The sequence below is a fragment of the Carcharhinus amblyrhynchos genome, chromosome 1 (assembly GCF_965287045.1).
Source record: "Carcharhinus amblyrhynchos chromosome 1, sCarAmb.v2.hapA, whole genome shotgun sequence".
In the NCBI taxonomy this organism is placed as follows: Eukaryota; Metazoa; Chordata; class Chondrichthyes; order Carcharhiniformes; family Carcharhinidae; genus Carcharhinus; species Carcharhinus amblyrhynchos.
Genome location: NC_137324.1, coordinates 129,477,920 through 129,494,621, shown reverse-complemented (window position 1 = coordinate 129,494,621; position 16,702 = coordinate 129,477,920). Strand labels below are relative to the sequence as shown.

The 16,702-nt window shown below is 42.4% G+C and overlaps 1 protein-coding gene across 1 annotated transcript; it reads right to left on the bottom strand.

The window, feature by feature from the left end:
- Nucleotides 1-2,669: 2,669 nt before the first annotated feature.
- On the bottom strand, nt 2,670-16,467 carry fgg (fibrinogen gamma chain). The gene is made up of 9 exons (XM_080185621.1): nt 16,396-16,467; nt 16,252-16,302; nt 15,963-16,146; nt 15,755-15,839; nt 11,948-12,078; nt 11,108-11,241; nt 10,829-11,013; nt 6,354-6,631; nt 2,670-2,842 (listed from the first exon to the last, which is right to left on the bottom strand). The coding sequence occupies exons 1-9, from the start codon at nt 16,465-16,467 to the stop codon at nt 2,670-2,672; spliced, it is 1,293 nt and encodes a 430-aa protein (XP_080041747.1).
- Nucleotides 16,468-16,702: the final 235 nt, after the last annotated feature.

Here is a 16,702-nt window from a genome sequence, read left to right as displayed (position 1 = left end):
CTCATACTCCAAGACACCAACTTCATTGACATCATTAGCGTCATTACAGAAATGTTCTACCAGGGATTCAGCCTTTATATATCAAATAATTCTTGCCTATTTTATGGTACAAGTGTATTGCTATTGTGCAAGCTTTCAATCCCAATAGTTTATTTCCAAAGCTTCTTGAGTCATTGTAAAAGCTTCTCCATTTATTTTCTCACTGCGACTGTTTTCCTTTTTATAACCACTTGGTTAGCTATTTTCTGTTATGTTGTAGTAGCACTACTGGTTCCCTTGCATGGATCCCACACAATTAATAGCATTATCAGTTGGAAGCCAATCAGCCTGCTAGCAGCAGCCAACAACTTTTTCTTAGTTCTGCCAGACCTTTAAGGTCCCTTTGCTTTCTGAACACTTCAGACCATTTTGGTGTATCAGCGTGCTTATTTCATGACACAGAAAACACTAGACAAGCTCAATGGCAAGTTGGCATCATTAAAATTGCCCCAAGTGTCTTTCCCAGCTGCAGTCATTGCTACTCAGACGTGTCGCTCTTCAGCCTCAGAATTGCATCGTTCGAGCCTTTTTCAGCTTATACTGGCAACGATCCTCAATGTATCTTTGTCCCTGATGCCTCACTATTGGAGAATTTGGGAAATTCAATGTGTTAAACTACTGATGTGAACTGCATAATATGCTGATGCTGCAGTTGTGTGTTCAGTGGATGAAATATGAGAAAGGGTAAATTGTATTTGAAAACACCAACATTCTTATTCCCCAGATTCAAAATACAATTAATTGATAGATATAACTTATTTTTTCGAAATGTGTGATGACACCTGCCAATTAATTAATTTATTCATAGATGTGTAATTGTCTTCCCTTGACAGTTGATTTTAAGATTCTACCGAATGCTAGTGTGAAACCAGATGGTCAACGGCCGTCCTGGCCAAGAGTTAAAGAATGACAGTACATTTACATATAGCAAACATTGAAATACTTGTAGATCTTGCTGGAATATCCCTAAGAATGGGTCAAGAACAAATTCCCACTAGTAGATTTTCTATGTTTCACTCATTTAATTCTACTCTAAGAGATTGAGTTCTCCCAAGTCCTTTCTGAAGCCCTGCTTTCTCTTTACCTTTATGTTGTCCTCTACGTAAAGTATACTCCAACACTCCCATATCCCCCCAACTGAACAGAAATTACATTTCCAGTGTCTTAATCAATTTCTGCTCCTCTCTCCATTAAGTTTCCATTGTATGTTTACAACTGGTATTCTCTTCATTACTGTACTTCATCCCAAACTTCAGCAACATAATCTCTGGGGAAAATCAGGCAATGAGACTACCCTAACCTAAACTCAATTTCCCTCCTGGCAAACCACTGGGACTGCCACCGACAGACCCCTCTTCATTCAGTGCATGCAAAAAGGGGTTATATCTCTCCTCCTCCATTACTCACTGTCAGTAAAATTCCAGTGATGTTTTGGATGGTGCTTCAGAAGAGGATGCCATTCATTAAGAGAGGAACAGAGGCCCAAAGCTCAATGTTGTCTTGGTTAACTCAGGCCACAAACACCTTCACTGGGTTTTGAAAAAAAGAACCCACCACAAATGCCTCACTGTTACGGTGCCAGGCTTTACGATGACAGTGCCAGAGCCTTGACATGTCAAGGTTCACAGTGCTGAGGCTTCAGGTTAGAATTGTTGTCTTGCATTGACAACACCAGAGCTTCACAGTGATGGTGCTAGGCCTCAACAGCATAGGTGCCTCAACAGTGCAGATGCCTCACAGTGGAGGTTCTCACAGTGGAGGTTCTCACAGTGGAGGTTCTCACAGAGGAAGTTCCTTGCATTGGAGGTTCTCACAGTGTAGGTTCTCACAGTGGTAATGCCTCAGGGTGGAGGTGTCTATGGGGAGGTGCCTCCTGGTGGAGATGTCTCACGGTAGTATGCATTGTGGCAGAAATGCCTCACAGTGAAGTGTCCCATGATTGAGCTGTCTCATGCTGGGGATGTGGAGTTGTCTCACCGTAGTAGTGCCACGTGGCAGGTCTGACTCATGGAGAAGGTACCTGATGACAGGTGTTTCATAGTAATGGTGTTGCATGACAGGATGCCTCAGGTATCTCAGAGGTGGCTTTGTGTTCTGATGCCACCTAATGACAAGATCAGTAGGATTTGTCTCTTGACCTGCCCGACTGAATCTTGCCTTGAGTTAAAATTGGGCTTTTCTTTAGAAAGAGATGGCAAAGTTAAGTATTTGAGATAAATCATGATTTTATTGATGAAGGTATCCAAAGAAAGTACAACGCTACCAGAAATGGAGGTGAAACAAATAGCTGAGATAAATGGGAATGATTACAAGTTTTGGTGATTCTTTGATGTGGAACCTGTCCCGAAAGGAAAAGTTGTCACTGCTGGGAATCTGAGTTAAAAATAATTTGTGCCATCATTTATGCCATGAAGATACACAGACTAACAGATCTGTTGGCAATCAAAAAGAGTGAAGGTAGGATTTGACATTGGAATGGACCCTTTTCTCTGGTCTCAATCAGTATAGTGTCAGAATAAAGCAAATTCACTTTTGCTATGACTATAATACAGAATCAAGACATTTGCAACATAAGGAACACTGGAAGCCAAATTATGTGACTGCTATGGTGATAGTTTTATTTGAATCAATTAATGATCGCCTCTATATTGTTCTGTCTGCCCTATTTGTAAAGAATCAAATCTCGTCTTTGGTATGATCTTCATCTTAACCTCTTTAAGGGAGTACCAGCGATCGTGCCATGTTGCCCAGATAATACCATCATCAAAGGAACTTGCGGTCTGGTCTGCTGTGTAAATTCCACCTGAAACAAAAGCAAACAGACTGCAATAATCACTCTGAATCACAGCTTTGGTATCACCAGGAAAGTGTCTGTCTGAGTAAAGAACGCAAAGGGGCCAATTTTCCCGTTCCGCCCACCATGGGAATTGTAGTGGGTGAGGGACAGACCACGGAAAGGTCCACTGACCTCGGGTAGGGTTTTCCAGTTTCGGGGGCAGACACGCCTTGAAATTCCCACCCAAAATATTTTTCATGTTCCCTTTCCCAACGCCACCTCTGAAAGTGCATGTAATTCATACAAAGCAGTCATCTATGCATCCAAAAAGAACGCAGGAGAAACTTTTTTACCCAAAGAGTAGCTAGAATTTGAAACTACCACACAGGGACTATTAGCATAGATATATTAAAGTGAAAGCTGGATAAGTAAATGTGGAAGAAAGGAGTATAAGAATATGCTGATAGAGTACAACGGAATAAGTTGGGACAAAGCATAAATTCCAGCACAGGTTCAAGCAAAATACATTCTGATCACTTAATAGGTTTTTTTTTAGCACCTTTCTCAGTTTTCTTCATCATCATTTACATTCCCTTTGTCCAATTATAGCAACCCCTCCCCCACCCTACCTCTTCCCGACACACCGCCCTCATAGTGTAAATCTCTTCTGATTTTCTTTGCTCTTAGCTCTGACAAAGGGTCATTCAGATTCAAAACGGTGGCTCTTTTCTCTCTCCACAGATGCTATCAGACCTGCTGAGATTTTCCAGTATTTTCTGTCCTTGTTCCAACACAGCTTCGTTGAACCGAAGGGCTTTTTTCTGTGCTGTAAATTCTAAGTAATATTGTCGAATTTTACAATGAGTGTTACACTATGACTCGCACTGGGATATTTGAGTATCTTCTCTGACTATTCATTCTTCAGGCCTGAGCCAAACTGTGAACATTAGCAGTATTTTCAATGGGGGATATAAGAATGGGTAGAGAGAGGTTGAATCGCAGTTGAGCCCAATCATCCCTTCAACTACTGGCCACGTAAAGATGTGACCCACTAGATCACCATCAGCAGTGAGAATCTGAGTTAGTTCTTTTCAAAACCCAGGATTACTCTCTAGGTAAGTGGTGGCACTCACTTCTAGACTTGTTGAGGTCAGTTAACATGGCACAGCTCTGAACTGTATCTGAAACATTCCTATTTTGCACGATTTCATAAGTAGGGAATTTCGGTAACTTACCCATCAAAGTAGTGAGATAAATCCCAATATTTTTCACATCCTCCCTATGAGACACATTCTCCCAAATGATTTCTAGGTATTGTCCCCAGTGAGAAAAATGATGAGATTCCCATTGGGAGAGTTGGTGCAATCCAGTTCACGGATCTATCACATGTAGAGACTTTCTTGGAGCCTGGAGAGATTCTCTCTGAATTCCCCTAAATTTAGCAGATTTTTTTGGTGTAGAGACCTAAAGGCCAGCTCCTCAGAGATCAGGACACCCCAACTCAAAGTTAAATTGAAGGTCCATCCCTTCCCCCCACGGACATCTACAGACCTGGGGAATCCAAGGTGGAATTCTCCATCAGCGGGAATGGTTAGTGTGCAAAATTAAAACATATATGGGGTTGAGACAGTGTAGGGATAAATTGGTCTTTTTCAAAGTAGTAGGCAGTGAAGTGTGGGGTCGCACAGGGGTCAGCGCTTGGGCCCCAGCTATTCACAAATTACATCAAGAATTTGGATGAAGGAACCAAAGGAAATATTTCTAATTCCCTGATGACATGAAAGCTGGTGAGAATGTGAATGGTGAGGAGGATGTTGACAGAATGTTGAGAGAAATTTAGACAGGTTGAGTGAGTGGGCAAATACATGGCCAATGCAGTATAACATGGATGAGTGTGAAGTTTGAATGGAGAAACAGAGTAGCAGAACATTATTCAAATAGTGATAGAGTGGAAAATCTTTGTACATCAGTCACTGAAGGCAAGTATGCAGGTGCAGCAAGCAGCTAAGAACGCTAATGGTATGTTGGCCTTCATTGAAAGAGGACTTGAATACAGGAGAAGACTGTCTTACTGCAGCTGTACAGGGCATTGGCGAGACCATAGATGGAGGGCAATCTCTGGTTCAATGTAGGTGTAAATCCAATTATGGCTGGAAACTCTTGGGAGAGGGCCTTAATGGGACTTGCATCAGGGGAATCTCAGAATGAGACCATCTCTGCCCAACCCCCCACCCGCCCAGCTAGCAATGTAATCAAATTCATGTCCAGTGAGGGCATGAACGCCATCACCATTCATTTAAATGTATTTAAATATTCAAGCTTGGCTTAATGCCAGACGGAATCACTACTGGTGTCCAAAAATGAGGCCAGACGTGATGACCACACCTGGGGCTCGGAGGTCACTGTAACTCTCGTGTTGTCAGGGTTATGGCACTGCCAGGGGGTGGGGCTTGCAGGGGTGGCCTGTGGATTTGTGGTCTGTAGGAGAAAGGGTGTGAGGGGCAGGGTCTTCATGGGTGGGGCCTGTAGGGGGTTGGGCTGGTAGACAACCCCGTAGTGGGGGGTTGCTTCATATTGTGTGGATGGGGTGGGGGGGTCGCGATAGGAAGGTGGTGAATAGATGGGCTGAGATTTAAGCCTGATGCTTGCATTTGAAGTAGGGGAGTGGCGGGGAGCTGGGGGGGGTGGGGGGGGGTGCGGTAGCAGTAGGAAGGAGTTGGGGGGGGTGTAGGAGGGAGTGGGTGGGGGCTAGATGATGGCAATTAGACGGGAAGGATTCTTGATTTGAAATCGGGGCTTCCCGATCTCTGTGGAGCTGGGCTTACCAGCATCTTTAGGCCCTGACCCTCACAATGAAAGTGTAAAACATGCCCCCTGCTTTTACATGGCAAAGTGTGTGAAGATCTGAATGGAAAACCTGCCTCATTCTCTGGGGTGAAACACACCGGTTTTCAATCAGAACTTGATACTTTGGCCGGAATTCTCCAGTCTCGCACACCAGCTGATAACTGTCAGCAAGAGCAGAGAATTTGGCAGTCAGTCAAATCTCCAATCGTTGCAGCGGGACGGCAGCATCCCAGTTGCGGGTGATGAAGGAGAATTCCAGCCACTGCCATTTCTCATGAAAATTCTGCCCAGGGAGTATTTTGTGCAGTTTTGGACAATTGTGGAGCCAAGGGGGTAATCAGGGGGTTGGAAGGTTAGTTGGGATGTGGGGATCATCAGGATGGGTAATGGTTGAGGGGTCTGGAGTATTGTTGGATGGTGGGGCATGTACTCAAGGTGTGTGTACGTGTAGCCAGGTGGCCCTGTGAGGGGTGTTCTCGGGAGATAGTTAGGGGTCAGTGGTATAGTTACCCATTAGTTGGAGGTGGTTGTAATCCTTTGAACCTTTCCTGGGTAACCTGCACATCTTTGGACTATGGGAGGAAACCAGAGCTACTGGAGGAAACCCACGCAGGCACAGGGAGAATGTGCAGACTCCACACAGACAGTTACGGACATCATTTACAAGACTCGCATTGGTGACAAAATTTACCTCTGTGGTATCTGCCATTAAGATTTGCTGCATGGCATCTGTTCATCCACCAGCCGGTTTGATCCTGTTTTGCACAGTTTCCTTCATATTTATCGTTATCAGAGTCTGCTGTGCTAAACTGTGCATAGTTGTGTGCAGTATACATTTTATCGCTGGGATCATCTCCAAAGTCAAAGCCATCAAAGGAATTTCCAGCATCTCCATTTATGTAAAAGCCGTAAATCAGACGATATTTGTCCTCCTCGCTTGACACTTTAAAAGCTACATACTGAGCGAATCTGAAGGGAAAGAGACATAACTGACATTTAGAGATGCAAGGATTGATTACGGACAGTTAGCATGGCTTTGTGAGTGGAAGATCATATCTCATGAATTTGACTGAGTGTTTTTAAAGGGGTAACCACAAAGATAGATGTTGTCTACATGGACTTTAGCAAGGCCTTTGACAAGGTACTGCATGGTAGGTTGTTGCATGAGGTTAAATCTCATGGTTCCAGAATGAGGTAGCCAATTGGACACAAAATTGGCTTGATCACAGAAGCCAGAGGGTGGTTGTAGAGGGTTGTTTTCAAACTGGAGGCAATGACCAGTGGTGTGCCTCAGAGATCAGTGCTGGGTCCACTGTTATTTGTCATTTATATTAATAATTTGGTGAGAATATAGGCAGCTTGTGAGTTTACCCTCGAAAGCTTGTGAGTTTACTATCAAATAAATCGGTTGGACTAAAACCTGGTGTTGTCAGACTTTTTACTGTGTTTACCCCAGTCCAACGCCGGCACATCCACATCGAGAATATAGGAGGCATGGTTGGTAAGTTTGCAGATGACATCAAGATTGTTGGCACAATGAACAGTGAAGAACATTATCTAGGATTGCAATGAGATCTTGATCAATTGGGCCAGTTGGCCGATGAATGGCAGATGGAGTTTAATTTAGATAAATGTGAGGTGATGCAGTTTGATAGATCGAATCGGGGCAGGATTTACTCAGTTAATGATTGGACATTAGGGAGAGTTATAGAACAAAGTAATCTAGGAGTACAGGTTCATAACTCCTTGAAAGTGGAGTCACAGATGGACAGAGTGGTGAGAAGTCATTCGGCATGCTTGGTTTTGTTGGCCAGAACATTGAATACAGGAGTAGGGACGTCTTGTTGAAGTTGTACAAGACATTGGTAAGGCACACTTGGAATACTGTGTACAGTTCTGATTATCCTGTCATAGAAAGGATATCACTAAACTAGAGTGCAGAAAAGATTTACTAGGATGCTACCAGAACTTGATGGTTTGAGTTATAAGAAGAGATTGGATAGACTGGGACTTTTTCTCTGGAACTAGGAGAATTAGGGGTGATGATCTGAGAGATATTTATAAAATAATGAGGGGCATAGATAAGGTAGGTAGTCAATATCTTTTCCCAAAAGTGGGGGAGTCTAAATCTAGAGGGTATAGGTTTAAGGTGAGAGGGAAGAGATACAAAAGAGTCCAGAGGGGCAATTTGTTTCACTCAGAAGTGTCTGGAACGAGCTACCAGAAGTAGTGGTAGAGGTAGGTACAATTTTGTCTTTTAAACAGCATTTAGGCAGTTACATGGGTAAAATGGGTATGGAGGGATATGGGCCAAACACGAGCAATTGGGATGAGCTTAGTGGTAAAAACTGGGTGACATTGACAAGTTGGGCCGAAGGGCCTGTTTCCGTGCTGTAAACCTTTATGATTCTATTATTAAAGACTGATTCCACAAAAAGATGACCCTCTGTTCTCTTATTGTATGGAGACACTAGGATAGAGTTATGTTCACTGGGGAGCAAATGTCTGGAAAATGTTTGGTGCAGTGAAGAACTAAAAGGCCAACTGTGTCTGCAAAAATAAACTAAAAGTGTAAATATACGATTTAAAAAATGAATGTGAAGCTGAAACTGTCTACTCCTGATAATCCAGTTTAATTTTTTGTGCTATAAAATTGAATTTATCAGCAGAATGGAAACTTGGCATTCAAAAAAACCATATTCTCTGATAATTAAGTGTCTTTGAATTGAAAGTAGCAGACTCTGGGGCAATATTATGCCATTGCCGGTGATGTGTTTGGAAGCAGGGAGGCTGGTTAATCAGGGAGGAGAATGGCAGGTGAACACAATGTTGTCTTTCTGCCTCTGCTAACATTATGTTTTTGGCAGGAAGGTCTGTGATTGGGCTTCCCAATGCCCAGCCTCCAATTGAGGGCCTTAAGTGGGCAATTAATGACCACACACGGAACACATTCTGCTATGGCTGCTGTGAACCCAGTTGCAGGCTGGGATATTGTCGTTCGGGGAGCTGCGGTTTGCTTGTGTTCTCCACATATTGCTGACGGGAAACAGAGGTGGGTTTGTTCAAAGGCACTCAGTGCCTGATCAAGGTTGGGCATTGAGAAGGGGCACTCATCTGACTTTGCTATCAAACGCACCCCCCCCCCCCCCAACATGGCCCTCACACTACCAAATTGTTCACTACTCAGTCCATCCCCTCCCTGATAATGCTGGGGATAAAAAGAACTGCCAGCCTCTGACTGGCTGCAAGTTCTTAATGGGCAGGTTTATCCAACAAAGTGGCCTTTAATCCTGAGGAAGGTCTACCTTTGGCTAAATCTAAGTGCCTGAGAGACATTTAATATGAGTGGGTCTTCCCAGAGGAGGGAATGTGCTGTTATTGCTAGCTGCCCAGAAGACAGGTCAAAACCCCAATGCCTCCATAAAATCCCTCTTACTTGAGCTAATTGCATTTCACTTGCTAAAGTCTGAAATTCCATTGGATTGCTAACTTCCGGTTGCATTTTACAATACAACCATTTTCAGCTGCTTCATCAATGATCTTCTGTCCATCATATGGTCAGAAGTGGGGACGTTCACTGTGATTACACAATATTCAGAACCATTTGAAAATCCTCAGATACTGAAGCAATATGTGCCAATATGCTGCAAGACCTGAATGATACGTAGGCTTGGACTGATAAGTGGTAAGTAATGCTCATGCAACACAAGTGTGAGGCAATGGCCATCTCCACAAAAGCAGAATCCAACCGTTTCCCCTTGATATTCACTGGCATTACTATTGCTGAATCCCTCACTATCAACACCTTGGGGGTTATCATTGATTGGAAGCCAAACTGGACCAGCTATATGAATACTGTGGCTACTAGAGAAGTTAGAAGCTAGAAATCCTGTGGCGAATAACTCACCCCCTGACTCCCTAAAGCCTGTCCACCATCTACAAAGCACAAGTCAGGAATGTAATGGAATATTCCCCACTTGTCTGGATGAGTGCAGCTCCAGCAATACTCAAGAAGCACAACACCGTCCAGGACAAAGCAATCACCTGATGGGGACCCCAACATTTACTTCCTCCACCACCAGTGCACAGTAGCAGCACTGTGCACCATCCACAAAATACAATGCAACAACGCACCTTCCATAACCTATACCACCTAAGGGCAAGGGCAGTGGGTGCATGAGAATATTGCCATTACAAGTTCCCTTTCAATACGTTATCCTGATTAGGAACTATATTATCATCTCTTCACTGTCACTGGGTTAATGTCCTGGAACTCCCTCCTTAAGAGCATTGTGGGTACACATACAGCGACTGCAACAATTCAAGAAGGCAGCTCACCACCACCTTCTCAAGGGCTATTAGTATTGGGCAATAAATGCTGATCTAACCAGCGACTTCCACAACCTGCGAAAGAATAAAAAAGACTGCATCATAAAATCTGCATTAAGACTATAATATCAGCCCAGACTGCTGAGGGCATGGAGTGGAGATAGGTGCTTGCCAGAGGGCAGAAGGGAAAGCCAGACCAGGGCTGACCCAATGCCACTTACATGAGTTGTTAGTAGGAGGAGCTTGGACCTGGATTTCCTGCCACTGGCAGGGCAGGAAAATTTGGGGGACAATCAAAACTCCGTTGACTTTGTGGTGGGTCTGGAAAATCACAGCACCTGGATTCTGCAAGAGGCCTGAGAGGCCTCCTGACTGCTCTTTGGTTTTAAGAACGATAAGACATCGGGGCCGGGATTTTCTGGATTCCTGTGCTGCATCTTCCAGCAGCAGAAGCTGCTCACCGTTGGTTGCAGGTGGGATTTTCCAGTCCCGCCAATGTCTATGAAGCTTTGTTTCGCTAACCCAAAACACGCCCGGGGGTTTGGGGGGGTGGGGGGTGAGTGGTGGTGGAGAGCATTGCCAGAAGATCCCGCGCTGGATGGGGAAGTATGGTGAGCGGAGATGAGAATGATAACACCCCAGCTAAAGTCAGCAAAATAAAATTAAACAGCAGTTTCTATCAATGTGAAAAAATGTAAAACAATACAAATACTTGGCATTTTAAAGAACAGTTATTTTTATAACCACTAATACCATATTGTTCAAGAAGTTTTTTTTCAATTCTTACAAATGCTACCACATATATTTTATTATTTATCAAGGTAAATCAATAATTACCTTTGTTCACCTGACCAATCCACCAAGTCTATTTGGAGTAAATAGGGTCTGTCGGTCTGTGTAGTTATTAAATGTATTTTCTCATTACCAAGCCAGAATTCTGTGGTGTCACCAGGTGACAAATATCCAAACCCTTCCTTATATGGGACCCAGTCTCTGGAGAAGTCCACACTTCCATCAAGTCGCTGAAAGAAATTAGTGGAGCATTGCATGATGATACCTTTTATCGCATTTGCAAAAGGTTTTGCTTGTCAATAGCAGAACGATGGTGTGACATACCCTTTGGAGCACTGTCCAGCCTTTCCCACGACTGTCTATCTCACAATACACTAAGAATGGCTGTCGAGCTTTCAGTGGTTTGATGTAGTACAGGCCACTTTCTCGAGCACCATTGTCAGCAACACCTTGACAGTCTGAATAGGAGCGGATCACAGTTCAGTGATTGTTTATTATCCAACTACAATTACAGTAACATCATACCAAACAACTTATTTATTTCAATGGTGCTATAATCATTACTAAAAACTATAATAAACAACATCAATTTGAGCATAGTAAAACCGAGACACCAAGCCACATATTACCACAGAGAGGCAGTAAAAAGTTAAAGGCCAGAGTTCTACAGTCCCGCCCCACCATGGGAATCGGAACAGGCGAGGGGCGGACGATAGGAAGGTCCACTGATCTCCTTGGGGTTTTCCAGTCTTGGGTGGAGCAAGGCTGTAAAATCCTACCCATTGACTTTTGTGAGGGAATTGGGGCCTGCACAGAGGAAAGCACAGCTAGCAACAATGGAAGTAAGAATGTAAAAGAAGCCAGAACTGGTGGGTCGCAGAGTTTTCAGATTGCTACTGGGCCCACAGGAGGCAGAGATTGGAATTGGATGAGGTCGTGGAGGAACCTGAAGATGGAGAGGGTAATTTTAAATTCAAACCGTGCTGGACCTAACACCAGTGTAAATCAATGGCCAGGTAGATGAAGAGCGAAGGCTTGGTGAAAGTTAAGATTTGAATTACGATGATAGAACATTAAATTATCCAACCGAAGAATTGATTTCTGAGGTAATTGTTAAAGTCTAAGTACATACACAAACATAACCATTTAGCAGGGGATGCTGACCTGGACCTGTAATTTCATGTATACGAACAGTGTCTTGACATGAGTCTCTGCACCTGGCCTGGAGTTGTTGAGTAATACTCTTTAAATGAGTGATCTTTTCATCGTTCAATAAGATAAGGCTTTTCAGTTGCCTGTTGAAAAGTAAAATAAGTCATGGATGTTTGGTGAAAGATAACAATATCCACAATGGTAATCTCAACAAATCAAGATCAAAACAGAAAATGATTGAAAAACACAAGTCTGTTAACACCTTCTGAAAGAAAAGGCAGGTCATTGCTTCAGGCGCAAGCCTTATTCCATCATTATTTTTATTTGTTTGTGGGATGTAGGCATGGCTGGCTGTGCCAGCATTTATTGCCCATCCCTGATGGCTTTTAAGTGTCAGCCACTTTGCTGTGGATCTGGAGTCACATGTAGGCCAGAGCAGGTTAGGATGGCAGATTTCCTTACCTAAAGAACATGAGTGAACCATTTGGCTTTTTACAACAATCGACAATGGTTTCATGGTCATCATTAGACCTTTAATTCCAGATTTTTATTGAATTCAAATTTCACCATCTACTGTGGTGGGGTTCAAACCTGGGTTCACACAGCATTACCCTGAGTTTCTGTGTTACTAGCCCAGTGATAATACCACTAAACCACCGGCTCCCTTCATACTTCTTTGTATTCTGCCAAAGGAGCATTGATTCCCTAATTGGACATTTTGGTTTGCAGGATACCGGTTAGAAAAACGCAGTCCCACTGGCCTCCAGATTTTGAATCAATTGCAAAAATTGTACCTCACTGGGATTCCCCAATTAGAGAATCAATCCCAAGCTCTATTCCTCAATGTAGACAGGGCTAATCATATGGGTAAAACCCTGACCACTGTAATAATTTTAATGAACATTTCTCAGTAAGAAACACATTTCCATAGTAAAACGAAGAATCAGCAACATAAGTAGTTTCTGAGAAATTGTGGTTAGGATTTGAACGTGTGAACAGATATTAATGACTAGCAATTTCCAATGACAGGGAGGTAGATATTTTGTTTTTGGCCCTATTGACGATACAGGTACAAATTGCTCCCAAGCTTGCTCTAGTTTTGAAAATAATTGTTTGGTGATATAAAAGCTTGGAAGTTAACTGTTTCCTGGTGCATTCTCTATGGTGACACATCTACCAATCAAAGTTTACTTGCCAACCTGTAACAATTTTAAACCAGAATTCACCATCTGAGGAACCTGATTTTAAAAACTGAAAATGACTTTAACAAGTGTGCAGAACCATTTGCTTGTTGTGCAGATGTACACGATGGTCAGTTTTCTACTTTGTAAGTTAAAAGCTACAATCAACAGCTTGAATGCATTAAACCAATGCTGCATCTTTTCCTATTTTGGAGCTTGCTTAAAGTGGTCTGGATGTGGATTATTCTGCAAAATTACAGACTTGATTCAGCAGTCGGTGGTCAACAAACATGCATTTGCCGAAGTTGAGAGTTGCTGTCATTCTACGTGGCACAGCAGCCTCTGTAGGCCATCTGTTTAAATAGCACCTGCATGCAGCTCCTTAACAAAGTAGCTTGGAGGATCATTAAAGAATAGGGTCAGTAAGAATTTTTAATGTCAGCCCTTTAACAGAGAGCAAAATATGAATAGGGAAAGAAAGATTGATTTAAACAAGAGACAACAGGGGACAGAGAGACAAAGAGAATTTTTTTCAGTAGTTAGTTTTCAGTGTCAGGTAGGTTATTAACAATGTCATTCAAAGCTAAAACTAGAATAGATGACGCTTAACTTTATCAGTACTCTCACAGGGTGTCAGCATCTAATGGGAAACCAATTGGTGAGCTACCATATTTCCAAAATATTTGGTGATGAGCAAGGCCTCTCAGGCAGTATCTTCCACATTTTCACATAGGAATTAGGAGCAGAAGTAAGCAAATTCAGCCCTTCGAGCCTGCTCTGCCATTCAATCAGATCATGGCTGATCTCTCCCTGGTCTCAAATCCACCTCTGTAACTGTTCTCCATATCCACTTATCCCTTTTTTTATTAGAAATACATCTATCTTTTTAAAACCAGTCAATGATTCAGACTGCACCGCACTATAAGGCAGCAAGGTCCACAAATTCACTTCCCTCTGCTAGAAGTAGTTCCACCTCATCTCAGTTTCAAATCTACTGCCTCTCAACCTATATGGTCTCTTGGTTCCAGATTGCCCCATAAGAGGAAACATTTTGCCTATATTTACTTGATCAATCCTTTTTAAAATGTACATACACAGTCAGATCTCCTCTCATCCTTCTAACCGTCACCGAGTTCAGATCCCCTCTCATCCTATTGGCCTACTCTTGCTCCTAGTTCCTATGTTCTTATGTTCTTCTAAACTCCCAAACTATTTAATCTCTTCTAATACATCAATCCCTTCATCCCCAAATCAACCTGGTGAATCCCCTCAGAACTGCCTCCAACGCTACCGCATCCTTTCTCAAATAAGGGGGCTAAAATTGGACACAACACTTCAGATGTGGTCTCACCTATACAGTTGCAATAATACTTCTCTACTTTTATACTCCAGTCCTTTCATAATAAATGCTAACATCCCATTTGCCTTTTTTATTATATGCTGCGCTTGTATTCCAACTTTCTGCGATTCTTGAACATAGACACCCAGATCCCTCTGCCCATGCACATTTTGAATCTGCTTTCCATTTAGGTAATAATTTGCTTTTCTATTTTTCTGCGAAAATGGATAACCTCACACTTATCCACATTATACTCCATCTCCCAAATTTGACTCATTCTCCTAGCCTATCAATATCTGCCTTTAACATCTTTATATCCTCTTCATTGCCTGCTTTCCTTCCTATTTTAGCATCATCTGCAAATTTTGCTACGTTGCACTCTGTCCCTGACACATTTTAACGATGTGGAGATGCCACTGTTGGACTGGGGTAAACACAGTAAGAAGTCTCACAACACCAGGTTAAAGTCCAACAAGTCCAAGAACTTTCCACACACCTGACGAAGGAACAGCATTTCCGAAAGCTTGATGGTTTACTATCAAATAAACTTGTTGGACTTTATCCTGGTGTTGTGAGACTTCTTACTACATTTTAACAACACATAGAAAATAGGTGCAAGAGCAGGCCATTCGGCCCCTCGAGCCTGCACAACATTCAGTATGATCATGGCTGATCATAAACTTTCAGTAACCCACTCTTGCTTTCTCTCCGTATCCTTTGATCCTTTTAGCCACAATGGCCACGTCCAGCTCCCTCTTTCTGAGGTAGAGAATTCTACAGGTTCACAACTCTCTGAGTGAAGAAGTTCTTCTTCATCTCAGTCCTGAATGGCTTACCCCTTATTCTTAGACCCCAAGATCCGCATTGCCCCAACATTGGGAACATACTTCCTGCATCTAGCCTGCCCAGTCACATCAGGATTTTATATGTTTCTGCGAGATCCTCTCTCATTCATGTAAGGACCCTTGTTGTTGTTGGCCAATTTCCGTGTAAATTATGGTGAATGCTGTTCGCCTCAATGCTATTTCTACCTGGAAATCTGCTCCAACATAGACTGAGCCTATAAGGGACATAAGCATAACGAGAAAATAATCTCAGCTTCTCTACGTAAAGATACTGATAACCCATTATGTATTCTCAGCAGACTCTGTTTTCATTTCAGACTTAAAAGCTTTTTCAGTTTGTTCTTTTTTATCAATTGGAAATTGAATCGACAACTAGATTTAGTCTTTTAGATGTTTGTGGAAGCGTCAAAGCATCACATACTTGTTTTTCAGAACAATATACTTTTGTACCTACCGCAATTCTTGATCTCTGTCTTCAGTGGATTTTTCAAACCTCAGAACTTCTCCTTGTATTTCGCGAATCCTGCTAACATATACATCTTTAAAACATAAAAATACAGATTAAAGTCATATGTCTCCTGGCAGAGGAGTCATTCTGATTGGTTTTAAATGAAAGGTTCGCTATTTTAGCTTGTGTACTTAAATTATCGTGGAAATATTACCTGGCAATTGTTTCTGAATGAGATTATTGGATTCTTCGATATTCTCAATTGTATTTACTGTTACAGTGGTTTCATTTTCAATGTGATTCAACTTATTTTCAATTTCCCCAAGTTGCCGGTCAACTGCTGTTTGACGCGCTCCAAAATATGTAGCAACTCCACATGTTGTTGGGCAGAATTCTCCCTAAATTGCCACAACAGAGGGTAAATGATGTGATATTACATTTCCAAGCGGAAAGTCATATTCCTTGTGATTGCACAGCAGACTGTACAATGAGTTACTACTTACAAATCTGTCGTCTAAGATGCAGCAGCCTGAAGAAGGTCCAGGGAATGAAAACTGCAATAAAAGAAAAAGGAGAATATTATCACTTGTTGTAAAATCAATTCTGTCCAAATGGTTTATTGATGCTTTTCCCATAAATTCACTTACAGCTTTAACAGATGAAAATGCCAGCAGCAGAACTTGCAGGAAGGATAAGAATTTTCCCTTTGTCCCTGACATGGTATGAAAGAAAGTAGATATCCTAACCCACTATGCCAGATGAGTGAACTGGCTTCTTTCTCTACGGCAGCTTTATCTTATTGAGTCCCTGAGTTGAGATAAGAGTTCCTGATGATTGCTAAAGGGACGTAATTCCAGAACACACAATAAATCAGGTCATCACCTCTGACTCATTCTGTTGGAAATAATAGGCGGAACGGAAGTGTACATCAATGATGAACCACTATCTAAACTT